Source organism: Schistocerca cancellata, chromosome 9 (genome assembly GCF_023864275.1).
Source record: "Schistocerca cancellata isolate TAMUIC-IGC-003103 chromosome 9, iqSchCanc2.1, whole genome shotgun sequence".
Lineage (NCBI taxonomy): Eukaryota > Metazoa > Arthropoda > Insecta > Orthoptera > Acrididae > Schistocerca > Schistocerca cancellata.
In genome coordinates this window covers 82,083,011-82,103,876 of record NC_064634.1, presented here as the reverse complement: position 1 = coordinate 82,103,876, position 20,866 = coordinate 82,083,011, and the positions used below count along the sequence as shown (strand labels likewise).

The following is a 20,866-nucleotide window of genomic DNA, read 5'->3' as shown; positions in this document are numbered from 1 at the left end:
GAAGGTTTAAACCTCCATCATCGGGTGGATTTACATTAGTAAGTATTACATTTGTGTGTGTGTATTGTGTTACGATTTTTGGAGGAACTTGTGGCACTGCCTAGTGGAGAAACGAAACGCTATTTCAGAATATGGTTTAGCGTTTCGTTTCTCCACTAGGCAGTGCCACAAGTTCCTCCAAAAATCGTAACACAATACACACACACAAATGTAATACTTACTAATGTAAATCCACCCGATGATGGAGGTTTAAACCTTCGAAACGCGTCGTGGAAATATAAATAAAACGGTGACTGGTAACAGTGAACCTGTTGTTTCATTTAATGTCAGTAACAGTCACGGTAAAGCCTAACCTAAAAATGTTCGCATTTAAAGTTCATGAATGGTGTTGAAATGAGCAACCTGGTGGAGGCTCCATAATGGTGTGGGCTGTGCTTACACGGAAGGGAGTGGGTCTTCTGGACCACGTGCACCGATCATTGATTATAAATGGTTATGTTCGGTTTCTTGTAGACCATTTGCAGCCATTCATGGAATTATGTTTCCAAACAACGGTGTCATGTCACCGGGACACAGTTGTTCACAATTGGTTTGAAGAACATTCTGGACAATTCGAGCGAATGGTTTGGGCACTCAGACCGTCCGACATGAACCCAGTCGAACATTTATGAGACTTAATCGACGGGTCAGTTCATGCACAAAATCATCCACAGAACACTTTCGCAATTACGGACAGCTATAGAGGCAGTGTTGCTGAGGATTTCCAGCGACTTGTTGAGTCTGTGTCACGCCGAGTCGCTGCACTACGCCGGGCGAAGGCAGGTCCGACACGATATTAGGAAGTACCCCGACTTTTGTGTTAGTACGAGGGCAGTTCAATAAGTGACGCAACACATTTTTTCCTTTTCTTTTCTTTTTTTTTTTTTTTTTTTTTTTTTTTTTTTTTTTTTTTTTTTTTTTTTTGCCCGCATCTCGTGGTCGTGCGGTAGCGTTCTTGCTTCCCACGCCCGGGTTCCCGGGTTCGATTCCCGGCGGGGTCAGGGATTTTCTCTGCCTCGTGATGGCTGGGTGTTGTGTGCTGTCCTTAGGTTAGTTAGGTTTAAGTGGTTCTAAGTTCTAGGGGACTTATGACCACAGCAGTTGAGTCCCATAGTGCTCAGAGCCATTTGAACCATTTTTGAACACATTTTTTTTCTCGGCCAATTTTGGTTGAAAAAACCGGAAATTTCTTGTGGAATATTTTCAAACATTCCCGCTTCGTCTCGTATAGTTTCATTGACTTCCGACAGGTGGCAGCGCTGTACGGAGCTGTTAAAATGGCGTCTGTAACGGATGTGCGTTGCAAACAACGGGCAGTGATCGAGTTTCTTTTGGCGGAAAACCAGGGCATCTCAGATATTCATAGGCGCTTGCAGAATGTCTACGGTGATCTGGCAGTGGCCAAAAGCACGGTGAGTCGTTGGGCAAAGCGTGTGTCATCATCGCCGCAAGGTCAAGCAAGACTGTCTGATCTCCCGCGTGCGGGCCGGCCGTGCACAGCTGTGACTCCTGCAATGGCGGAGCGTGCGAACACACTCGTTCGAGATGATCGACGGATCACCATCAAACAACTCAGTGCTCAACTTGACATCTCTGTTGGTAGTGCTGTCACAATTGTTTACCAGTTGGGATATTCAAAGGTTTGTTCCCGCTGGGTCCCTCGTTGTCTAACCGAACACCATAAAGAGCAAAGGAGAACCATCTGTGCGGAATTGCTTGCTCGTCATGTGGCTGAGGGTGACAATTTCTTGTCAAAGATTGTTACAGGCGATGAAACATGGGTTCATCACTTCGAACCTGAAACAAAACGGCAATCAATGGAGTGGCGCCACACCCACTCCCCTACCAAGAAAAAGTTTAAAGCCATACCCTCAGCCGGTAAAGTCATGGTTACAGTCTTCTGGCACGCTGAAGGGGTTATTCTGTTCGATGTCCTTCCCCATGGTCAAACGATCAACTCTGAAGTGTATTGTGCTACTCTTCAGAAATTGAAGAAACGACTTCAGCGTGTTCGTAGGCACAAAAATCTGAACGAACTTCTCCTTCTTCATGACAACGCAAGACCTCACACAAGTCTGCGCACCCGAGAGAACTCACAAAGCTTCAGTGGACTGTTCTTCCTCATGCACCCTACAGCCCCGATCTCGCACCGTCGGATTTCCATATGTTTGGCCCAATGAAGGACGCAATCCGTGGGAGGCACTACGCGGATGATGAAGTTATTGATGCAGTACGACGTTGGCTCCGACATCGACCAGTGGAATGGTACCGTGCAGGCATACAGGCCCTCATTTCAAGGTGGCGTAAGGCCGTAGCATTGAATGGAGATTACGTTGAAAAATAGTGTTGTGTAGCTAAAAGATTGGGGAATAACCTGGTGTATTTCAATGCTGAATAAAACCACCCCTGTTTCAGAAAAAAAATGTGTTGCATTACTTATTGAACTGCCCTCGTATGAAGGTGATCGTGCACGCCGGTTACCTGCGCCGGCGCTTCGCCCTGGCGCCGGTGACGGGACGCACGTGCTCGGCCGGCCGCCAGAACTGCCCGTCGGAGCGCAGCAGGCAGCGCATCTCCTCGAGCAGCGAGTGCAGGCGGCGCGCCGGCTCGTAGGAGATGTGCCCCGCGTAGAAGGCGGCGCGCGCGCGCGGCAGCGCCCGCACGTGCAGCCAGCCGGCCAGCGCGTCGGCCGCCGCCCGCAGCAGCACCAGCCGCGCCGGGCCGCTCGCCTGCTTCCGCACCACGCGCGCCACGATCCGGATGTACTCCTCCACCGCCAGCGCCTGCCTGCCGGGTGACGACGTTCCCGTTAGCCCACTCGATACATTTCGTATCGATATCAACAGAGCCCTTTTTCAAAGACACAGACTACCACCACAGTCTAAGGCTAGGCGCAAATTGAGACGCGTATAACACGTGTGACGTGACACGACACTACAGCGCGACACGCACGTGCTGCACGGGTCGCGCGGGTCCAGCGCATTAGAGTGCTGCAACGCTCCGTGTTTGACCGGTCACGGCTCGCCTGTTGACGGGGGGACCGAGCAGCTCGTGTCCAGCCCCACACGACTCGGCTCGGTCACGTACTCGCGCCATGTCTGTTGTCCGGATTCCGGACACGTGCATAACCGAGCATGACCGGTCACCGCTGACGTCTCACCTCCCCTCGCCCCGGCTCGCTGTTCTGTACTGTACAAATCCAACGCCTCTCTCTCTCTCTCTCAATCTCTCTCTTTTAATACAAAAGTAACATTTCCAAGAACGGGTACGTGACACAGCTAAATTCATAGAGCACCTGGAAAGTAAAATGATATTTCAATACAATCGCGGATAGAAGACGAGTCTCATTTCCAAACAAAAGAGATATTTTTCCTTTCATTTATAGGAAACATTAAATAAGTGCTTTCCCTGTAATCTAGAAGACAACCATCTTCATAAAGAAAGCGTACAAAGAACATTAAACATTTACAGACGTAACTTGTCATACGTTTCAATTATAGTTATTGTTGATCAGCAGGAAATCACTAACGCGTTCCGGATTTAATTGGCTGCGGCAATTTGTTAGTAACATGCCGGCTTTACTAAAGCACCTTTCACTAGGTGCGCTTGTTGCTGGGATACATAAAATACGTCGTGCTACTGCAGCCAAACCTGACAGATCTCTTTCATGTCTGCTCCACCACTTTAAGATGTCATCATCATCATCATCTCCGGGGTGAATTAAAATGTACAGATCCACTTCATCTGCTGCGGATGATCTGCTGTTCCTCCATTCCTTGAAACGAGCTCTCTTTCTGGGTGGTGATGACACAGTACTTGAAGGATCTATGATAATAAACAAAAGAGACAAGTAATACAGAACTGATATGGAAATCATCGAAACCTTGCCGTAAGAGACCAATGACCTCACTGTTTGGTCTCTCCCCCCCAAACAACCCGACCCCCGTTCCCATAAAAACGAGATGTTTTACGTTAATGAAATATTATACGAGTCACAATATTCCCGTTTCTCTATAATACACTTTCCACTAACTATGCAAAAACGATTATGTTAATGATTGAATGTTGTACCTGCGTACGTAGCGCACATTTGTCGTACATTGTTAAGAATTTCCTGCTTTTCACTTATTTCAAGCATATTAAGATAACGGAAGGACGGCCAAAGAAACGATCTTTGCGAGGTTTCTTGCTACTGTGTTTCTTTAAATGAGTGCTTCCCGACGGGAAAAACAATAAAGTGGAGTAGTTTATGCACGATACGTACCCAGTAGACGCAATGTTTTCGTCTACAACCAACAGAAATGTACTCCATACTTGCCTTTTAGACCTTCCCGTTTCTTAGTGTGTAAACATTGGTTTCATCTTACGTCTTACTACACTGGCTTCCTCGCGCTGCATGATTACAGAGAGAGACACACCACAAATAAGAAGCCCGTACTGGCTGCAGTGTCACACGGATAATAGCACGTGTAATGTGTTTGAAGTTACGTGCTACGTATTCGGTCACGGCTTCTATGCTCGGTCACAAGAATTAGTGCGGGTAGCCTATCCAGTTAGGGTGTGCTCGCCCCACCTCGTATTTTGTGCTCGCTTACTCGGTCATGCACGACTTTACAGCGCATATTGCGACGCGTACACCATACTTCGCACGCGCCGACTGGCGACGCTGTGCGCTGACTGAACCGAAGAGCGCGCAACCTCTTATCTTTCTCAAACGATTTTACAGAAACTATTCACTGAAAATGTATGATTTTTGCCTTACTTGTAGCGTTATATGTCAGCATCGTGGCGAAGTGCCCATCACCTCGCTAATGACCATTCTCATTGTGATGTACGCATTTTAGTAAGACACTATTCAAAACTCAAAAAGTTTGCAACGAAAATTAGGGGTCGCTATGATTTTGCGTTTGGTGCGTATTACACCGTATGTTGCTGCGTATGAAATTTAGCTAACATGCCGAATTTTTGTTTAGACTTGGGAGGAGATCTCTATCTGCCTCCGATCTCGAGTAAATGGATCCCATGTAGCGCGCTCACTTCCGATCTCACGCCCGCGAGAATGAAATACTCGCAATATCTCTCTTATCTCCTAAATCGCTCGAGACATCGAAAGGAAAGTTTGGCGAATGATAGCACACAAGGAGGAGAGTGTTTTGCCAATTATTAAACACACGGAACTTTCTTATCTATGGCGATATAACACTACTTATACTTCTTTTTTTATTTATTTCACTCCAGTGACTGTAATTTTTTAAGAGTTATCGTCACCTAGCGAAACAAGAGCTTCCTAGTATGAAAATAAACATGAAATTTCTTCTTTTATGTTACTGCAAACCGATACTAGGAGGTTTTTCGTAAGCTATTGAGCTCTGTGATTGCCGATTACTTGTTTAATGAGGCCCTCCGTTTCGGAATTCTGTCTCAATAGCTGCTGTGAGATGAGTTTGGCAAATTACATTGTGACAAAGGAAGTACAATTAAACCAGTCACCAAGAGAAATGTGGCCTTTACTCATAAATGGTGATGCTTCTTCGAATGAGATCACACAAAAACAGATTGGCAATTCTGCTGGAATTTTGGTGGAATCCCCATAACCCATCGTATTTTTAACACTGAGCGACTGGTATGGAAACTTAGCAAAGGATTTTATTCCTTCTCTTGATCTGAGCAGTATTAAAATAATGACGAGCGTTCCTTCAGGCGGAATGACAGGCACATGCCAGATACTGTTTACTCACCTAGGTCTTGCCAAACTGACAATGCGTGATCGCGAATAAAATAGTTGTTATTGAGAAAAATAAACAATTGATCTGTCGCACAACACAATGGTCAGTGTATTGTCAGCAGCGAAGGATAATGCACGCGACAGGAATGCACAAGCTAGCCATGTGTGCCTTGTGAGATGGAGTTCGAAAAACATTGTCATGAAAGTAGATCTGCCTTTGTCAGCAGCACATTTCAACAAATTAAATATATCAAAAATGGTTCAAATGGCTCTGAGCACTATGGGACTTAACATCTGTGGTCATCAGTCCTCTAGAACTTAGAACTACTTAAACCTAACTAACCTAAGGACATCACACACATCCATGCCCGAGGCAGGATTCGAACCTGCGACCGTAGCAGTCGCGCGGCTCCGGACTGAGCGCCTAGAACCGCGAGACCACCGTGGCCGGTATTAAATATATCTAATCATAACACTCTTTTAGGATATTCCTACTTTCCTAATAATACCATTTTCTTCATTTGTGTAGCCTGTTGTTGTATAATTAGTTTAATAATGCTGATAATGTCCATGCAACAATTGAAATGCTTTTTCTCATCACGGCGAACCAAATGAAACATTGTTATTTGTGACTGCTTTTCGACTGTTTCTAGCTTGCAGTGGAAATATGTTGTTCACATGCATGTAGTACAGTGTGTCGTATTACATTGTTACATCCGTATCAGAGTAATCACAGTGAAACTTCTATACTTCAGATCTTGGACGCTTTTTACCACAAGCACAAAGGGATCACACCTGTGGAGATCTAAATTTTTGTAACAGATCGTACAGATACGCTAGCTTACTAGGCAGCGAGAATATAACCTTGCTTTACTTTCCTGCCTTGATTCTTAATCACATGATTTTATAATATTCCTTGCTTCCTTATTCACTACCCTCTGTCCCTTCTTGCAATCTGAAAACATCGCTGAGGCATATGGTGCAATTCCAGCGGCCAATGGCTCATCAGTTACTGAAGTATGCATTTTTCTTAACAGAAAAAAACCAAAACAAAACTATGCAGATATAAATAACAGAAAAGTATAACGTGCTAACGAAGAAAGCTGGAGCGTTTAAATGGCGAAAAACGAAACACTACCCAAAGGCAATAAAATTCAGTACACAGTAAGGCAAAATTTATCGTATTGGCAATACTACCACTGCTGATATGCGCCGTTCCGATGTGAACATATGGCCGGGCTACTTTTCGACTCCCCGCCTCAAATTTCCCACGGTGCTAGCGAGGCACGCGCGACGCGCGGCGCGAGAAACTGTGCCTCAACCACAACGCCGCGCGACCTGGCGCAGGCGCGTGTCGCGTCCCAGTCGCGTCGCGTCGCAATTTGCGCGGTCCCATTTGAACCTGTGATGTTACAAAAACGCGCGCTGCGCTGAGTCGCGCTATACGCGTCTCAATTTGCGCCTAGCCTAAAAGGGGTATTACACGACAATCTGCCGCCAACGGTACTGGTATAGCGCGACAGCCATCTAGCGGTAGAACGGTGAAACTACGAAAATAAGCAGGCACATTATCCGTGCGCTGTTATAGGGAGCAGTTATGAACTGCCGTCAATATGCGCGTGAACACTAGGCAGCGATAACTTGGGCATGCGTAGAAGGGGCTACTGTAGTGCTTTCTGCTTGTTATTTGGTTATTGTTTGGTGGCTAGTCCTCCCATGAACCATGGACCTGGCCGTTGGTGGGGAGGCTTGCTTGCCTCAGGATACAGATAGCCGTACCGTAGGTGCAACCACAACGGAGGGGTATCTGTTGAGAGGCCACACAAACGTAGGGTTCCAGAAAAGGCACAATAGCCTTTTCAGTAGATGCAGGGGCAACAGTCTGGATGATTGACTGATCTGGTCTTGTAACACTAACCAAAACGGCCTTGCTGTGCTGGTACTGTGAATGGCTGAAAGCAAGGGGAAACTACAGCTGTGATTTTTCCCAAGGGCCTGCAGCTTTACTGCATGGCTAAATGATGATTGTGTCCTCTTGGGTAAAAAATCCCGAAGGTAAAATAGCCCCCATTCGGATCTCCGGGTGGGGACTACTCAGGAAGATGTAGTTATCAGGAGAAAGAAAAGTGGCGTTCTACGGGTCAGAGCGTGGAATGTCAGATCCCTTAATAGGGCAGGTAGGTTAGAAAATTTAAAAAAGGAAATGGATAGGTTAAAGTTAGATGTAGTGGGAATTAGTGAAGTTCGGTGGCAGGAGGAACAAAACTTGTGGTCAGGTGAATACATGGTTATAAATACAAAATCAAATAGGGGTAATGCAGGAGTAGGTTTAATAATGAATAAAAAATAGGAGAGCGGATGAGCTACTACAGACACCATTAATTGTAGCCCAGATAGACACAAATTCCACGCCTACCACAGTAGTACAAGTTTATGTACCGACTAGCTCCGCAGATGATGAAGAGATTGAAGAAATGTACGATGAGATAAAAGAAATTATTCAGATACTGAGGGGAGACGAAAATTTAATAGTCATGGGGAACTGGAATTCGATAGTAGGAAAAGGAAGAGAAGGAAAAGTAGTAGGTGAATATGCAATGGGGTTAAGAAATGAAAGAGAAGCCACCTTGTAGAATTTTGCACAGAGCATCACTTAATCATAGCTAACACTTGGTTCAAGGATCACGAAAGAAGGTTGTACACATGGAAGAGACCTGGAGATACTGGAAGGTATCAGGTAGATTATATAATGGTAAGACAGAGATTTAGGAACCAGGTTTTAAATTGTAAGGCATTTCCAGGAGCAGATGTGGACTCTGACCACAATCTATTGGTTATGAACTGTAGATTAAAACTGAACACTGTGCAAAAAGGTGGGAATTTAAGGAGATGGGACCTGGATAAATTGAAAGAACCAGAGGTTGTACAGAGTTTCAGGAAGAGCATAAGGGAACAATTGACAGGAATGGGGGGAAGAAATACAGTAGAAGAAGAATGGGTAGCTTTGAGGGATAAAATAGTGAAGGCAGCAGAGGATCAAGTAGGTAAAAAGACGAGGGCTAGTAGAAATTCTTGGGTAACAGAAGAAATATTGAATTTAATTGATGAAAGGAGAAAAAATCAAAATGCAGTAAATGACGCAGGCAAAAAGAAATACAAAAATCTAAAAAATGAGATCGACAGGAAGTGCAAAATGGCTAAGCAGGGATGGCTAGAGGACAAATAAAAGGATGTGGAGCATGTATCACTAGGGGTAAGATAGATACTGCCTACAGGAAAATTAAAGAGACCTTTGGAGAAAAGAGAACCACTTATGTGAATATCAAGAGCTCAGATGGAAAACTTGTTCTAAGCCAAGAAGGGAAAGCCGAAAGGTGGAAGGAGTATATAGAGGGTCTATACAAGGGCGATGTACTGGAGGGCAATATTATGGAAATGGAATAGGATGTAGATGAAGGTGAAATGGGAGATATGATACTGCGTGACGAGTTTGATAGAGCACTAAAAGAAATGAATCGAAACAAGGCCCTGGAAGTAGACAACATTCCATTAGAGCTACTCACAGCCTTGGGAGAGCCAGCCCTGACAAAACTCTACCATGTGGTGAGCAAGATGTATGAGACAGACGAAATACTCTCAGACTTCACGAAGAATATAATAATTCCAATCCCAAAGAAAGCAGTCGTTGACAGATGTGAAAATTATCAAACAATCAGTTTAATAAGTCACGGCTGCAAAGTACTGACACTAATTCTTTACAGACGAATGGAAAAACTGGTAGAAGCCGACCTTGGGGAAGATCAGCTTGGATTCGGTAGAAATATTGGAACACGTGAGGCAATACTGACCCTATGACTTATCTTAGAAAATAGATTAAGGAAAGGCAAACTGAAAGCTATAGACAATCTTGACTGGAATATTCTCTTTCAAATTGTGAAGGTGGCAGGGGTCAAATACAGGGAAAGCAAGGCTATTTACAATTTTTACAGAATCCAGATGGCAGTTATAAGAGTCATGGTACGAAAGGGAAGCAGTGGTTGGGAAGGGAGTGAAACAGGGTTTTAGCCTCTCCCCAATATTATTCAGTCTACATATTGAGCAAGCAGTGAAGGAAACAAAAGAAAAATTTGCACTAGGAATTAAAATCCATGGAGAAGAAATAAAAACTTTGAGGTTCGCCGATGACATTGTAATTCTGTCAGACAGCAAAGGACTTGGAAAAGCAGTTGAACGGAATGGACAGTGTCTTGAAAGGAGGGTATCAGATGAACATCAACAAAAGCAAAACGAGGATAATGGAATGTAGTCGAATTAAGTCGAATGATGTTGAGGGAATTAGATTAGGAAATGAGACACTTAAAGTATTAGTTGTTTTTTTGCTAGTTGGGGAACAAAATAACCGATGATGGTAGGAGTAGAGAGGATATAAAATGTAGACTTTCAATAGCAAGGAAAGCGTTTCTGAAGAAGAGAAATTTGTTAACATCGAGTATAGATTTAAGTGTCAGGAAGTCCTTTCTGAAAGTATTTGTATGGAGTGTAGCCATGTATGGAAGTGAAACATGGACGATAAATAGTTTAGACAAGAAGAGACTAGAGGCCTTCCAAATGTGGTGCTACAGAAGAATGCTGAAGATTAGACGGGTAGATCACGTAAATAATGAGGAGGTATTGAATAGCATTGGGGAGAAGAGGAAATTGTAGGACAACTTGACTAGAAGAAGTAATCGGTTGGTAGGACATGTTCTGAGGCATCAAGGTGTGAGTTAACGAGCATTGCGCTCTCCTTTACATATATGGCCGAATGAGGCAGCCTACAGGAATTGTGAAACGAACCCTGGCGTCCAGGACCGTGTACCATAAAAGACGAAGATTCACCTTGAAATGGCGAAACTCACAGGCGTCTTTTATCTATTGAGGCCTAAGAGCTCTAGTGTGCGAGTGAGACTGACGAGAACCTACATCATAGGGAAATCCAGTAGAAGGCGTTTGTGTCCAGGAAGACGTAGCAGTGTTAAATATGGCGGACGTAAGATCGGCCATAAAGCGAAACATTTATAGAAACTATTTAATTCTGTAGTAATGCAGGGAATGAAGCCACAGTAATTTTAATCTAACATCCTTCATAAATTTTCCTGGTGATCCCAATAAAACGTGAATATTGATGGTATCTATAATATTTTAGGATTTACTGTTAAAGTGAAATTCACAAGTTTTGTAACAAAGACCTGAATGCTAAAATCTGAACGCTTTAGTCGATCCTAACGATGGACATTTCATATAGAAGTGCATCATTAAAATGACAAATGTCGTAAATATCAACTCTGTAACTTCATTTGCTTAAAAGATGTAGTACATTTAAATGATCAGTATTTTCAGTTAAGCATCAGATCATCATTTCCTCCACACAAAACACATTGAACGATGACAGCATGAAACCTTATTGAATCATTAGGTAATAGAATATTTGTTGTAAAGTTTAGTGCATAATACTTATTTTTCTTCTTTGTTTATTTATCAGAAAGTACATTAGTGCAAGGCTACTGACCGCGACTTTCAAAGTTAAGAAGGAAACTGTATTGGTTTTATGTAAAAGAATTTAACGTTTATTATGTAATGGATATTATTGTTACTTTATTTAGAATGTGAAAGTGGTCAAGCTTTGATTATTTAAATATGTTAAAATGTAAAATAAAGTAGAATAAGCTGTAGCCAATCAGATGGACGGCTTCAGGAAAGGAAATTGCCCTTATCAGTTGAGCGAAGATGTTCGGCGCGCGGGAAACGCGGCCGGGGACGTGCAGAGGGCAGTTCTGGTGGAGACGCGGTAGCGGACGGTCGGTCTTTAGGCAGCTAGGAAGTGAAACGACTTAGAAAATTTCGCGTTGTGTGGTATCGTGGGACTTAGTCTCTGAGCGGTGAGCAGCCCCGCGCCATTGTGTGAACTCGAACTTTTCGCGTAGATAATTTGTGTTTCGCGATGAGATTGTGAATGATCGAACTGTGTCAAATGGATATGCGCTCGAGTGTAACAGTAACTCTAAATACGACCATTTTCGCTATTAGTTTTCTTTCTGAATAAACATTATTGTAACCAAATCGCAAGGGTGTGGCCTGTATCATTTATGGGTCGTTAATTTATTTCCTGATATTGTTCATACCGTTATTATCTATTACATTAACTTCGTTTCGTACAATTTCGCAAACTTGCCATCAGCCAGACAATGTAACCAAAGGGTCACAAGTGTCTAATTTAGGGCGTGTAATGCGACACGTGCAGTTCAACCCCTAGACGATTTTGAGCCAAGACATTTCGACGAAGAGGAACCGCATGTTAGCCCAAACATCTTTGGGATGTTAGCTCGCAAAGGGATCACCAATTTAGTATTGGAGAACAGTGTGGAAGGTAAAAATCGTAGAGGGAGACCAAGAGATGAATATACTTAGCAGATTCAGAAGGATGTAGGTTGCAGTAGGTTCTTCGAGATGAAGAATCTTGCACAGGATAGGGTAGCATGGAGAGCTGCATCAAACCAGAGTCTCTGGACTGAAGACCATATCAACAGGTGGCTAGTGGATAATGTCAGATTTTCGTGCTAGGGATTTTCTGCATTTTTTCAGTAAGTAGATTTTTATAAATGCAGATTTTTTCGTGGCCTGTAGACTTTCTTTTATACTAGTTGTTTGTGAAAGTATTTCTTCTATAGATTGCTTCCTAAAGGAAATGGAGCAATGAGGTTCTCAGCATCTTAATTCAGGCATACAGTGAGGAGAGGTGACCTACAAGACCCGCTGTATCATAATAAGGTATGTGGACAATCGTTTCTTTCTGAGTAGAGTGGAGATTATAAGCTCTTTTACTCAGGGGATATCAACAGTGGTGAAAACGGAGTAGGAATATTGATAGGGCAAAATTTGAAAAATAAGGTAATGAAGGTACAATATATTGATGGAAGACTGTTGATGAGAAGACTGAAGGGTAGTTCAAAAGATTTGGTATTAATATAGGTATATATGCCAACCAGCCAGCATAGAAATGAGAAAGTGGAAGAATATTATGAGAAAATACAAGAACTCATTGAGAAAGAAAATAGAAATGCCTGAGTTATCATCATGGGGGACTGGAATGCAGTGGTGGATGAAGGAAGGGATGAAGATGCAGTAGGAAAATTTGGATTAGGAATAAGAAATGAGAGAGGTGAACGACTAATTAGTTTCTGTAAAGAAAATTCATTGTCAGGGGGTAACACATTATTTGAACACCACAAAAGGAGACATTACACATGGATATCAAATTTGAATAGGGAAAGATATTAGTTGGAATACATCCTAATACAAAAAAGGTTTTGGAACTGTCTGAAGAATGCTAAAGCTTATCCAGGAGTGGATATAAATTCAGACCACAACCTAGTAATGGGAGAAATACAAGTGAAGTTGAAAAAGGTCTGGAGAGGTACAGGAAAGGAAATTCTAAGCATAGAAAGATTCAAAGAGGTCGGAAATGCATCATATTTGGAGAACAGATTTATGGAAAAATGGATAAAAATATGGGAAGGACTCATGGACTCTGCCAAAGATGTACTAGGAATTAGAGTATCCCAAAGCACCAGGAAAGAATGGATAACAGAAAACATGTTTAAAAAGATGGAGGAGCGGAGAAAGTGGAAAAGTATAGAAACTGAAGAAGGCAAAAAGAGGTACAGAAAACTGAATAATGAATAAAGAAGAGAAACTGAAGAAGCAAGAGAAAAATGGATGAAACAGAAATGCGACGAAATAGAGAAAATGGAGAAAGAGGGAAAGTATGAAATGATGTATAGACTGGCTAGTGAGATAGTTTTTGAACGTAAGCGAAAGAGGAATAACATGGAAATAGAAAGAGCGGATGGTACTCTAGCAGAAGAACCACAGGAGGTCTCGAACAGATGGCACGAATATATTGAATGTCTGTATAAGGGGGATGAAATGCAAAGCTAAATTAAGGTTGAAGAGGAGCAATATGTGCTGGAAGATGGAAAGGGATTTACCATCTTGGAAGCAGAAGTAGAAAAGACGCTGAAGGAGATGAAGAATAGGAAGGTATGTGGAACTGATGATTTGCCAGCAGAACTGTTGAAGAGTCTGGGAAACAAGGCAAGAAAAGAAATAGTCTACCTCTGTAACGAGATATATGACAAAGGGGAATGGCCTGAGAACTTCCTTGCAATTATGATACCAATAGAGAAAAAGAGAAACACTAAAAAATGTGAAGAGCACTGGACCATCAGTCTAACTTCTCATGCAGCTAAAGTCTTGCTGAGAGTGTTGAATAGAAGGCTATATGGCAAGCAGGATAGAGGGATTGCAGAGGAGCAGTTAAGATTTAGAAGAGGAAAAAGAACAAGAAATGCTATTGGCCTGGTAAGAACTATTGGGGAAAGATATATGGAAAAAAGTAGAGAAATCTTTGCTGTTTTTATAGATTTAGAAAAGGCTTTTGACAGTGTTTAGTGGAACAAGCTGATGAATATTTTGAAGAAGAAAGGAGTAGAATGGAAAGAGAGATGACTGATACAGAATCTATATTTACACCAGTAAGTAAGCATAAGGCTGGAAACGAAATGTCAGAAGGAAGCAGCATTGTACGAGGTGTTAGATAAGGTTGTTGCCTTTCTCCGCTGTTGTTTAACGTATACCTTGAAGAGATTATTGCGAAAAGCTTAGACAGGAAAAGAGGCATATGTATTGGTGGAAAGAGAATACAATGTATAAGATTTGCTGATGACATGGTATTAGTGACAGAAAGTGAGCGGACAGTGAATAAAATGCTGAAAGATCTGAATGAAGCTTGTGTGGAATATGGGATGCAAATAAACACAGCAAAAACAAAGAGTATGGTCATCAGTACAAGACGCAGACTGTCCAATATTAAAATAGGAAAATCTACCACTAGCCAAGTAAGTACATTTAAATATCTTGGAAGCACAATAACTGAAGACTTGAGATGTCACCAGGAGGTGAAAACTCGAATTGCCATAGCAAAGGAGGCATTCAACAGAAAGAGGAGACTCTTATGTGGCAAATTAGATAAAGGACTAAGGAAAAGGCTTGGCAAATGTTTTGTATGGAGTGTGACACTATATGGGGCAGAAACATGGACGCTGAGACGAGAGGATGAAAAAAGGTTGGAAGCATTGGAGGTGTGGAAGTGGAGGAGAATGGAGAAAATAAGCTGGATGGAAAGAGTGAGTAATGAAAGAGTACTGGAAAGGGTTGGCGAGAGAAGATGTCTTCTGAAGGTTGTAAGAGAAAGGAAAAAGAACTGGTTGGGACATTCATCGAGAAGGGAGTGCTTGCTAGCAGATGCTTTGGAAGGATTCGTTTGTGGGAGAAGACTGAGAGGAAGAAGAATATACAAGATGATAACAACATAAAGGGAAGAGGAAATTATGCAGACCTAAAGAGGATGGCAGAAGACCGGACAGCCTGGAGAACTACCATGTGAAAACCTGCCTTTTGGCAGAACACTGATGATGAAGATGAGTAATATACACACAATGTTACTCGGCGCTTTTCGATTTGTATCGTAAAACATTAGCTTACGAAAGTTCATGTTTGATTCGATTGCATCTCTTGCTTTATTTCAGTAAGCAAGGAAAGAGAAACCGGCAGTGAAAGCGACAGAGTTTCGCCCAGTGCGACAGACGAGGACTGCAAAACTCTGACTGGCACATATATATCCCAAACATGGAAAAATAACCTAAGTGCACCTTTAAGTACTTACCCTTTAAAGTGTTGCAAATTGCTGTGCATACATCCAAACCAACTTTTGAAATGGTGGACTCTGCGATTCTGTGGCTAAACCCCAGACTCTTAAAAGATTCCCCAGTCGCCAGGAAACGTAACGTTACAACTAGCCTGCAACATAACAGGGCATCTGCCGGTATTTTATCAGTGATCTGGGCTGACATGATCACAAAACTTATAAACATATGATTTAATGAGGTAGCCTCCCTCATGACTGAGTCACACTTGCTAATCGATCTCCTTCTATAGACAGCAGCTTCTCGAAACAGGCAATGTCCATCCTCACGCAGTTCCGAAATTCTTGCGGATCTTCGGGCACCAGTTCTTTCACAAGCAGTGACTAGATTCCCCTGCCTTCGTCCCTTCTTTTCAGCCAGGGTCGAACCCAACAAGATCTGGCTTTTGTTTTTGTCGTCGTTCTGCCCCAGTCCTAAGATTTACTATCAGTGCCAGGGCAATAGGTCGAAACACAAGTGGGTCCTCCATGAGCAAAATGCTGTATAAATGTAAATTTTGATAAACATATACCTGTGCAACCAAGTAATATAAAACTAACTGTTGAGCCTGTAATTCACAATAGTAGTAACCTACATATGAGAATAACAATTACTTAATAAATAACGAAAAAAAACACAATTTTCTATGAAATAGGAATCTTGAGCTCACAGAAATAATTTGAGCGAATGATGTTATATATCACACGGTCGCCCTTGTGTTTCGCGCGGTAGAACGAATAACTTTTCAAGAGACCAGATAATTCTGTTTGCGTTTCGCGCGTTATTACCGTCTTCTGCGCATGTGCACCAGATGTGCCCTGCGTGGATGGCGTAATAGGTCGACATGACCGAGTCTGTAGTTACAGATATGCACGCTTGGGGCGCTGGCTCATCGTGTAAGAAGGGGCTTAAGGCTATGGTCACAGTGGCTCCGACATCGGTAGATTCCGCCGACTATCGAGATCGGCCGGAGACGGCCAGTCTTTTCAAATCAGTAAGCCACAATGTGTGATGTCACAAGACGCGCGATCTTACCTCCCGAACGTACAGACTGTAATATTTCTGGCTTATTCAGCCATCATATTAGGCTCCAGGAAGCTATTCCCAGGGCAGTGGAGATGCAAGAAGCATAGAGATAACGCTATGTGGGATAAGGTGCCGGTGACAGATGTTAGATTCGGTACCATTCCCGTGAGAAAGACCGCCTGCATGATGCTGCTGCTCTGTGATTGGGTGCTGTGTTCAGCGGTAGGGCGCCAAAACTTTAAACTTTAGTTGCTATTATTAATTAAACCTGTCATCCAAATTACTTCATTTTTTTAAATAAACATCTCTCAACAGCCAGCTATCAATCAGTCATTTCAAAATTATTAAAATCAAAGTATTGCTAAAACAAAAGACTGACGATATTACTGCCTATGCACTTCGGTGGCGTTCGGGTCACGCCTTGCTGGCTTGGCGCGCGAAGTGTCTCGGGCAGTCCGGCTCTCCAGTTCTGACCGTTCCAGTAGACAGACATGTTGTCTGTTATAGCAGTATTTGTTTCTTACAGTTACATTTACTACAGTTCCGACCGTCGCTAGGTACAGACATGTTGTCTGTAATAGTAGTATTTTTTTAATGTAATTTTATTAACCAATTCTGACGGTTCCAGTAGACAGACATGTTGTCTGTGGCAGGTTGTATTTTATGTTATTTTAGCCAGATATAATGACTGTGGAAAGATATGTTCAATACGTTGTGATCAAGAATAGTTTCTCGTGTCTATATCAATAAAAACGCGAGTGGCATCCCAAATGAGTTATAGTTTATTCGTAGCAGCAGTTCCTTGCGAAGTTAATTTCAGCCTCAAGAAAAAGAACGACATGCGTGCTGTTTTCTGCGCTGGGGACATCATCATCATGAAGACAGCAGGTTAGTGAAGTGTACAAGAACTTATGTATTCCACACAGGGCAGTGGAAACAACTAGGCACCTCACGTGTACTGCATGCACAGTACAAATGTGCTCATCGACACGTCATCTGCAGTAATGCAGAGGAGGTAAAGATGGATGAAAGTATTAACACTATCTCACTTTTATTCCTTTTTCTTGCCGCAAGACTTTGGACAACAATCTGTGAAATTCAAATCATTTTATTTTATTCGGTCAAATCGACTGACGTTCTCGCGCACGGCATAAGGAGCGTGATAAACTGCGAAGATAAGACTAGAGATGGGCAAAACTGTTCTTTTCAGAGATTGGATCAGAACTGTTCACTCCCTGAAATGAATTAGCTCTTTTTCATGACTCACCGCTCATTTACAATAGAAAATAAATGGAAGGCACATTGCCCTTTAAACTTGGTTTATTCCAGTACTATACCTGTATTTTGATCTTATTTGATCCTATTTTGAAGTAACACAGATAATGAGTAAGAATTTTGTATTGTTTATTGAAATTTCCATGATATGACAAAGTTTTTGATTATTGATTTATTTTGCACTATCATGGTTTTTTGGGTGATCAGAAAATGTTGTAACTTGAGATTTACATTAACAATATATTTGGCTATAATGTATTAAAATTTCATTAACCTCATACAAATACATCGCAAGCCATATATTTTTAAAGTGAACGTTTCCTTCTGAAGACGCCTAAAATCGCAAAATCCGTACCAGAAAAAAAAAAAGATATAAATTTGACTGTAAAACGAAAGTGCTGCATATAGCCTTACGCAGAATAAAACAAGGAAAATATTGGTGTATCACATTTTGCGATACGTTTATCGGTTCGCTCGTAATTAAAGCGTAAATTCGAGTGTCCATAATAAAAATCCTATAGTAAGAGGAGTCATCAGGAACCTAATCTAATCAGTTTAAACAAATAAAAATAAAATAAAAACAATTGATGTATACATAACATAATAATGTAATATACATAGCGGTATTACTACGAAGAACAATATCCAGTAGGGACGAACTCCGATGCAGAGGCGCCGAGTCGAGCAGGTCGAGCCGCGAGCTGTATTACTGCGTGAGCTGAGACCGCAGGGACCAGAGTGACACCTGAGTCGCTTTGCTCAACGCTCTGGCTAGAGTCGAGACGTTGAGCGGGCGAGTTCCGAGGGTGGGGGGAGCGGTGAATTCACCCGCTCCGAGACAAATCGTCCGTTCCCTTGCGAGCAGGTTTTTGCAAGTAGTTCCTATGTTATCCGCTAGGTGGCTCTCTGTCCTGTTGCTCGCATCAACTGCCCAGAGGGCAGGACGTGCGACTGAAACGATCGCCGACAGAGTGCGATGCGAAGTTACGCTGTGCCAGACACTGCAGGCGGCAGACGACGCACAGAGACGGCACGGCATATGTGAAACACAAAATCCAATGGGGCACTGCACAATGCAGGCAGCCAAGGTAGAAGCAGGGCAGAGGCCGGCGCTGGCTGTGTTGTGTGGCGTGCACTGTGCTCTGACCAGCAGAGGCGCTGCTGATATGCTCCGTCTCTCTCTCTCTCTCCCTCTCCCCCTCTCCCTCTCTCTCTCTCTCTCTCTCTCTGCCGTGGGAAACGTTTGGAGCTACCATTCTTTTTTTCTGAATCGCTGATTGTTCACTCCTTTGAAAGATTTAACTCTATGAATTAGTTCAAGAGCGGATCCCCCATCTCTAGATAAGACCAAGAAGAGTGAGTTTGTGGCGTTCTGAGGATGAAAATATCATAATCGGGATGTAGTTCGGAATCTATGGACTGAAATCGCAGGTTTATTCGAAACCTCAAATAGGCAAAATCTTTACTGGAAATTTTAGGCATAGATTACAAACTCAAAAAATAATTTGTTCAGGTAAAAAGGGTGGCGTATCTTATATGCTTACAGCTACTGTACCGGATCTTTTTGTGGTAGGTTATCATTAGTTGTCTACAAATTATTATGACTGCTTGCTGGAGTTTCATACCAGTAGGGTAGTGATTCTGTTAATATGAAGTGGTTTACAAATGTGGTGTACACGGTATGTGTCTCCACTCTGAAGTACTGTATCACTCGTGTGCTAAATGACACTGAAGGTGAATTGAAGTACGTCTGCACAACTGTAGACAAATACAGCGAAACAAAGTGTTTATAACTCGCTTTTCAAGGCCACCACGAATTATAACGAGTATGTAACAGAACGTTTCTCCCGTCATCTCATATATTCGTAAAACTTGTCCGATAACTGAGGATGGAATGTCTAGTACTCGCCACGTTCTTTACAAGACAGGAAAGCTCATCCATATGGATTCGGCGTGTCTTTAATAGCAGAATCCGTTATGCACCCATCTTATCTATGCACAGAGGCGTCGTGGTATCCACCCCACCCTAAGAGGTTAAAATCTAATGTGCTTTGTACATAGAATAGATTCTCACCTAACCTAACCAAAACCTCTTTTGACCCTACCAAAACACTGATGGAGATAGGACGCACTAGAATACGCTATCGGCCGACGTTGCTGGGCGACCTCTGGCGACGGTGTCTGACGACCGTTGTCGGTGTCACTGTAAACTCAGCATAAAAGAACAGTTGCAACCCTCCGTCTCGTTTTTGTTACCCATTGTGATTGCAGCGCGCCAAGCGACCAGCAAATTGTACTGAGGAGCTCTGCAGGATCTTGTGAAAGCGAAAGCGAATCGTAATTGTTTGTATTGATTTGTAGACAGGAGCGTCTGTAGCGCAATAAACTGCCGCAACAACAAGACGTCGCCACGTCTGTCTCTATCTTTCCTAAGGACCCTGAGAGGTATGAAACGGAACATTACGATTCCGTTTTAACCTACAGATGCTGAAGGGAGGACGTAAGCGAAATCGACCAGAATTATGGAGAATTCTTTATTGGATCTTCATTTACTACATGCTATTCAAATTTCAATTCCTGAATACTGCATACCAATTTTACTTCTGAGTGCAATAAAAATAATAATTAACAAAAGCTTGCACAGCACCACACCCTTTGTGATCTTCTGTATTTACTTATATTATTTATTCCTGCGGTGTTTTCTTCCAGTTTTATGCAGTCACAATGAATATTTAGGTGTTTAGGAGATCCAGAACTCCCACAAACGTGTGTGCATGGAAAAACTCAAAATCCTAATTAAAGTTACAACTCTCTGACAGGAAAATGACGCCCCAAGACAACATTTGTTTCCACAACCGCTGATAAAGTTGCAGTGTATGATGCTTGTTTAGTTTTTAGCTACGCTAACCCTGGCCGACTACGGAGTCTACGGAGGCTAGGATTTGATCTGGCAGCTTTCACACTGTCGATATTGAAGGTAATCGATAACAGGAGAATCACGTTAACCTAATATGAAAAG

The 20,866-nt window shown here is 42.6% G+C and overlaps 1 protein-coding gene across 1 annotated transcript in view; it reads right to left on the bottom strand.

Moving 5' to 3' along the window:
* Window positions 1-20,866, bottom strand: part of LOC126101195 (uncharacterized) — a 128,933-nt gene that overhangs the window by 94,940 nt on the left and 13,127 nt on the right. The window contains exon 2 of the mRNA XM_049911891.1: window positions 2,521-2,826. Within this exon, the coding sequence (XP_049767848.1) occupies window positions 2,521-2,826 (306 nt within the window). The remainder of the gene's footprint in view (window positions 1-2,520; window positions 2,827-20,866) is intronic.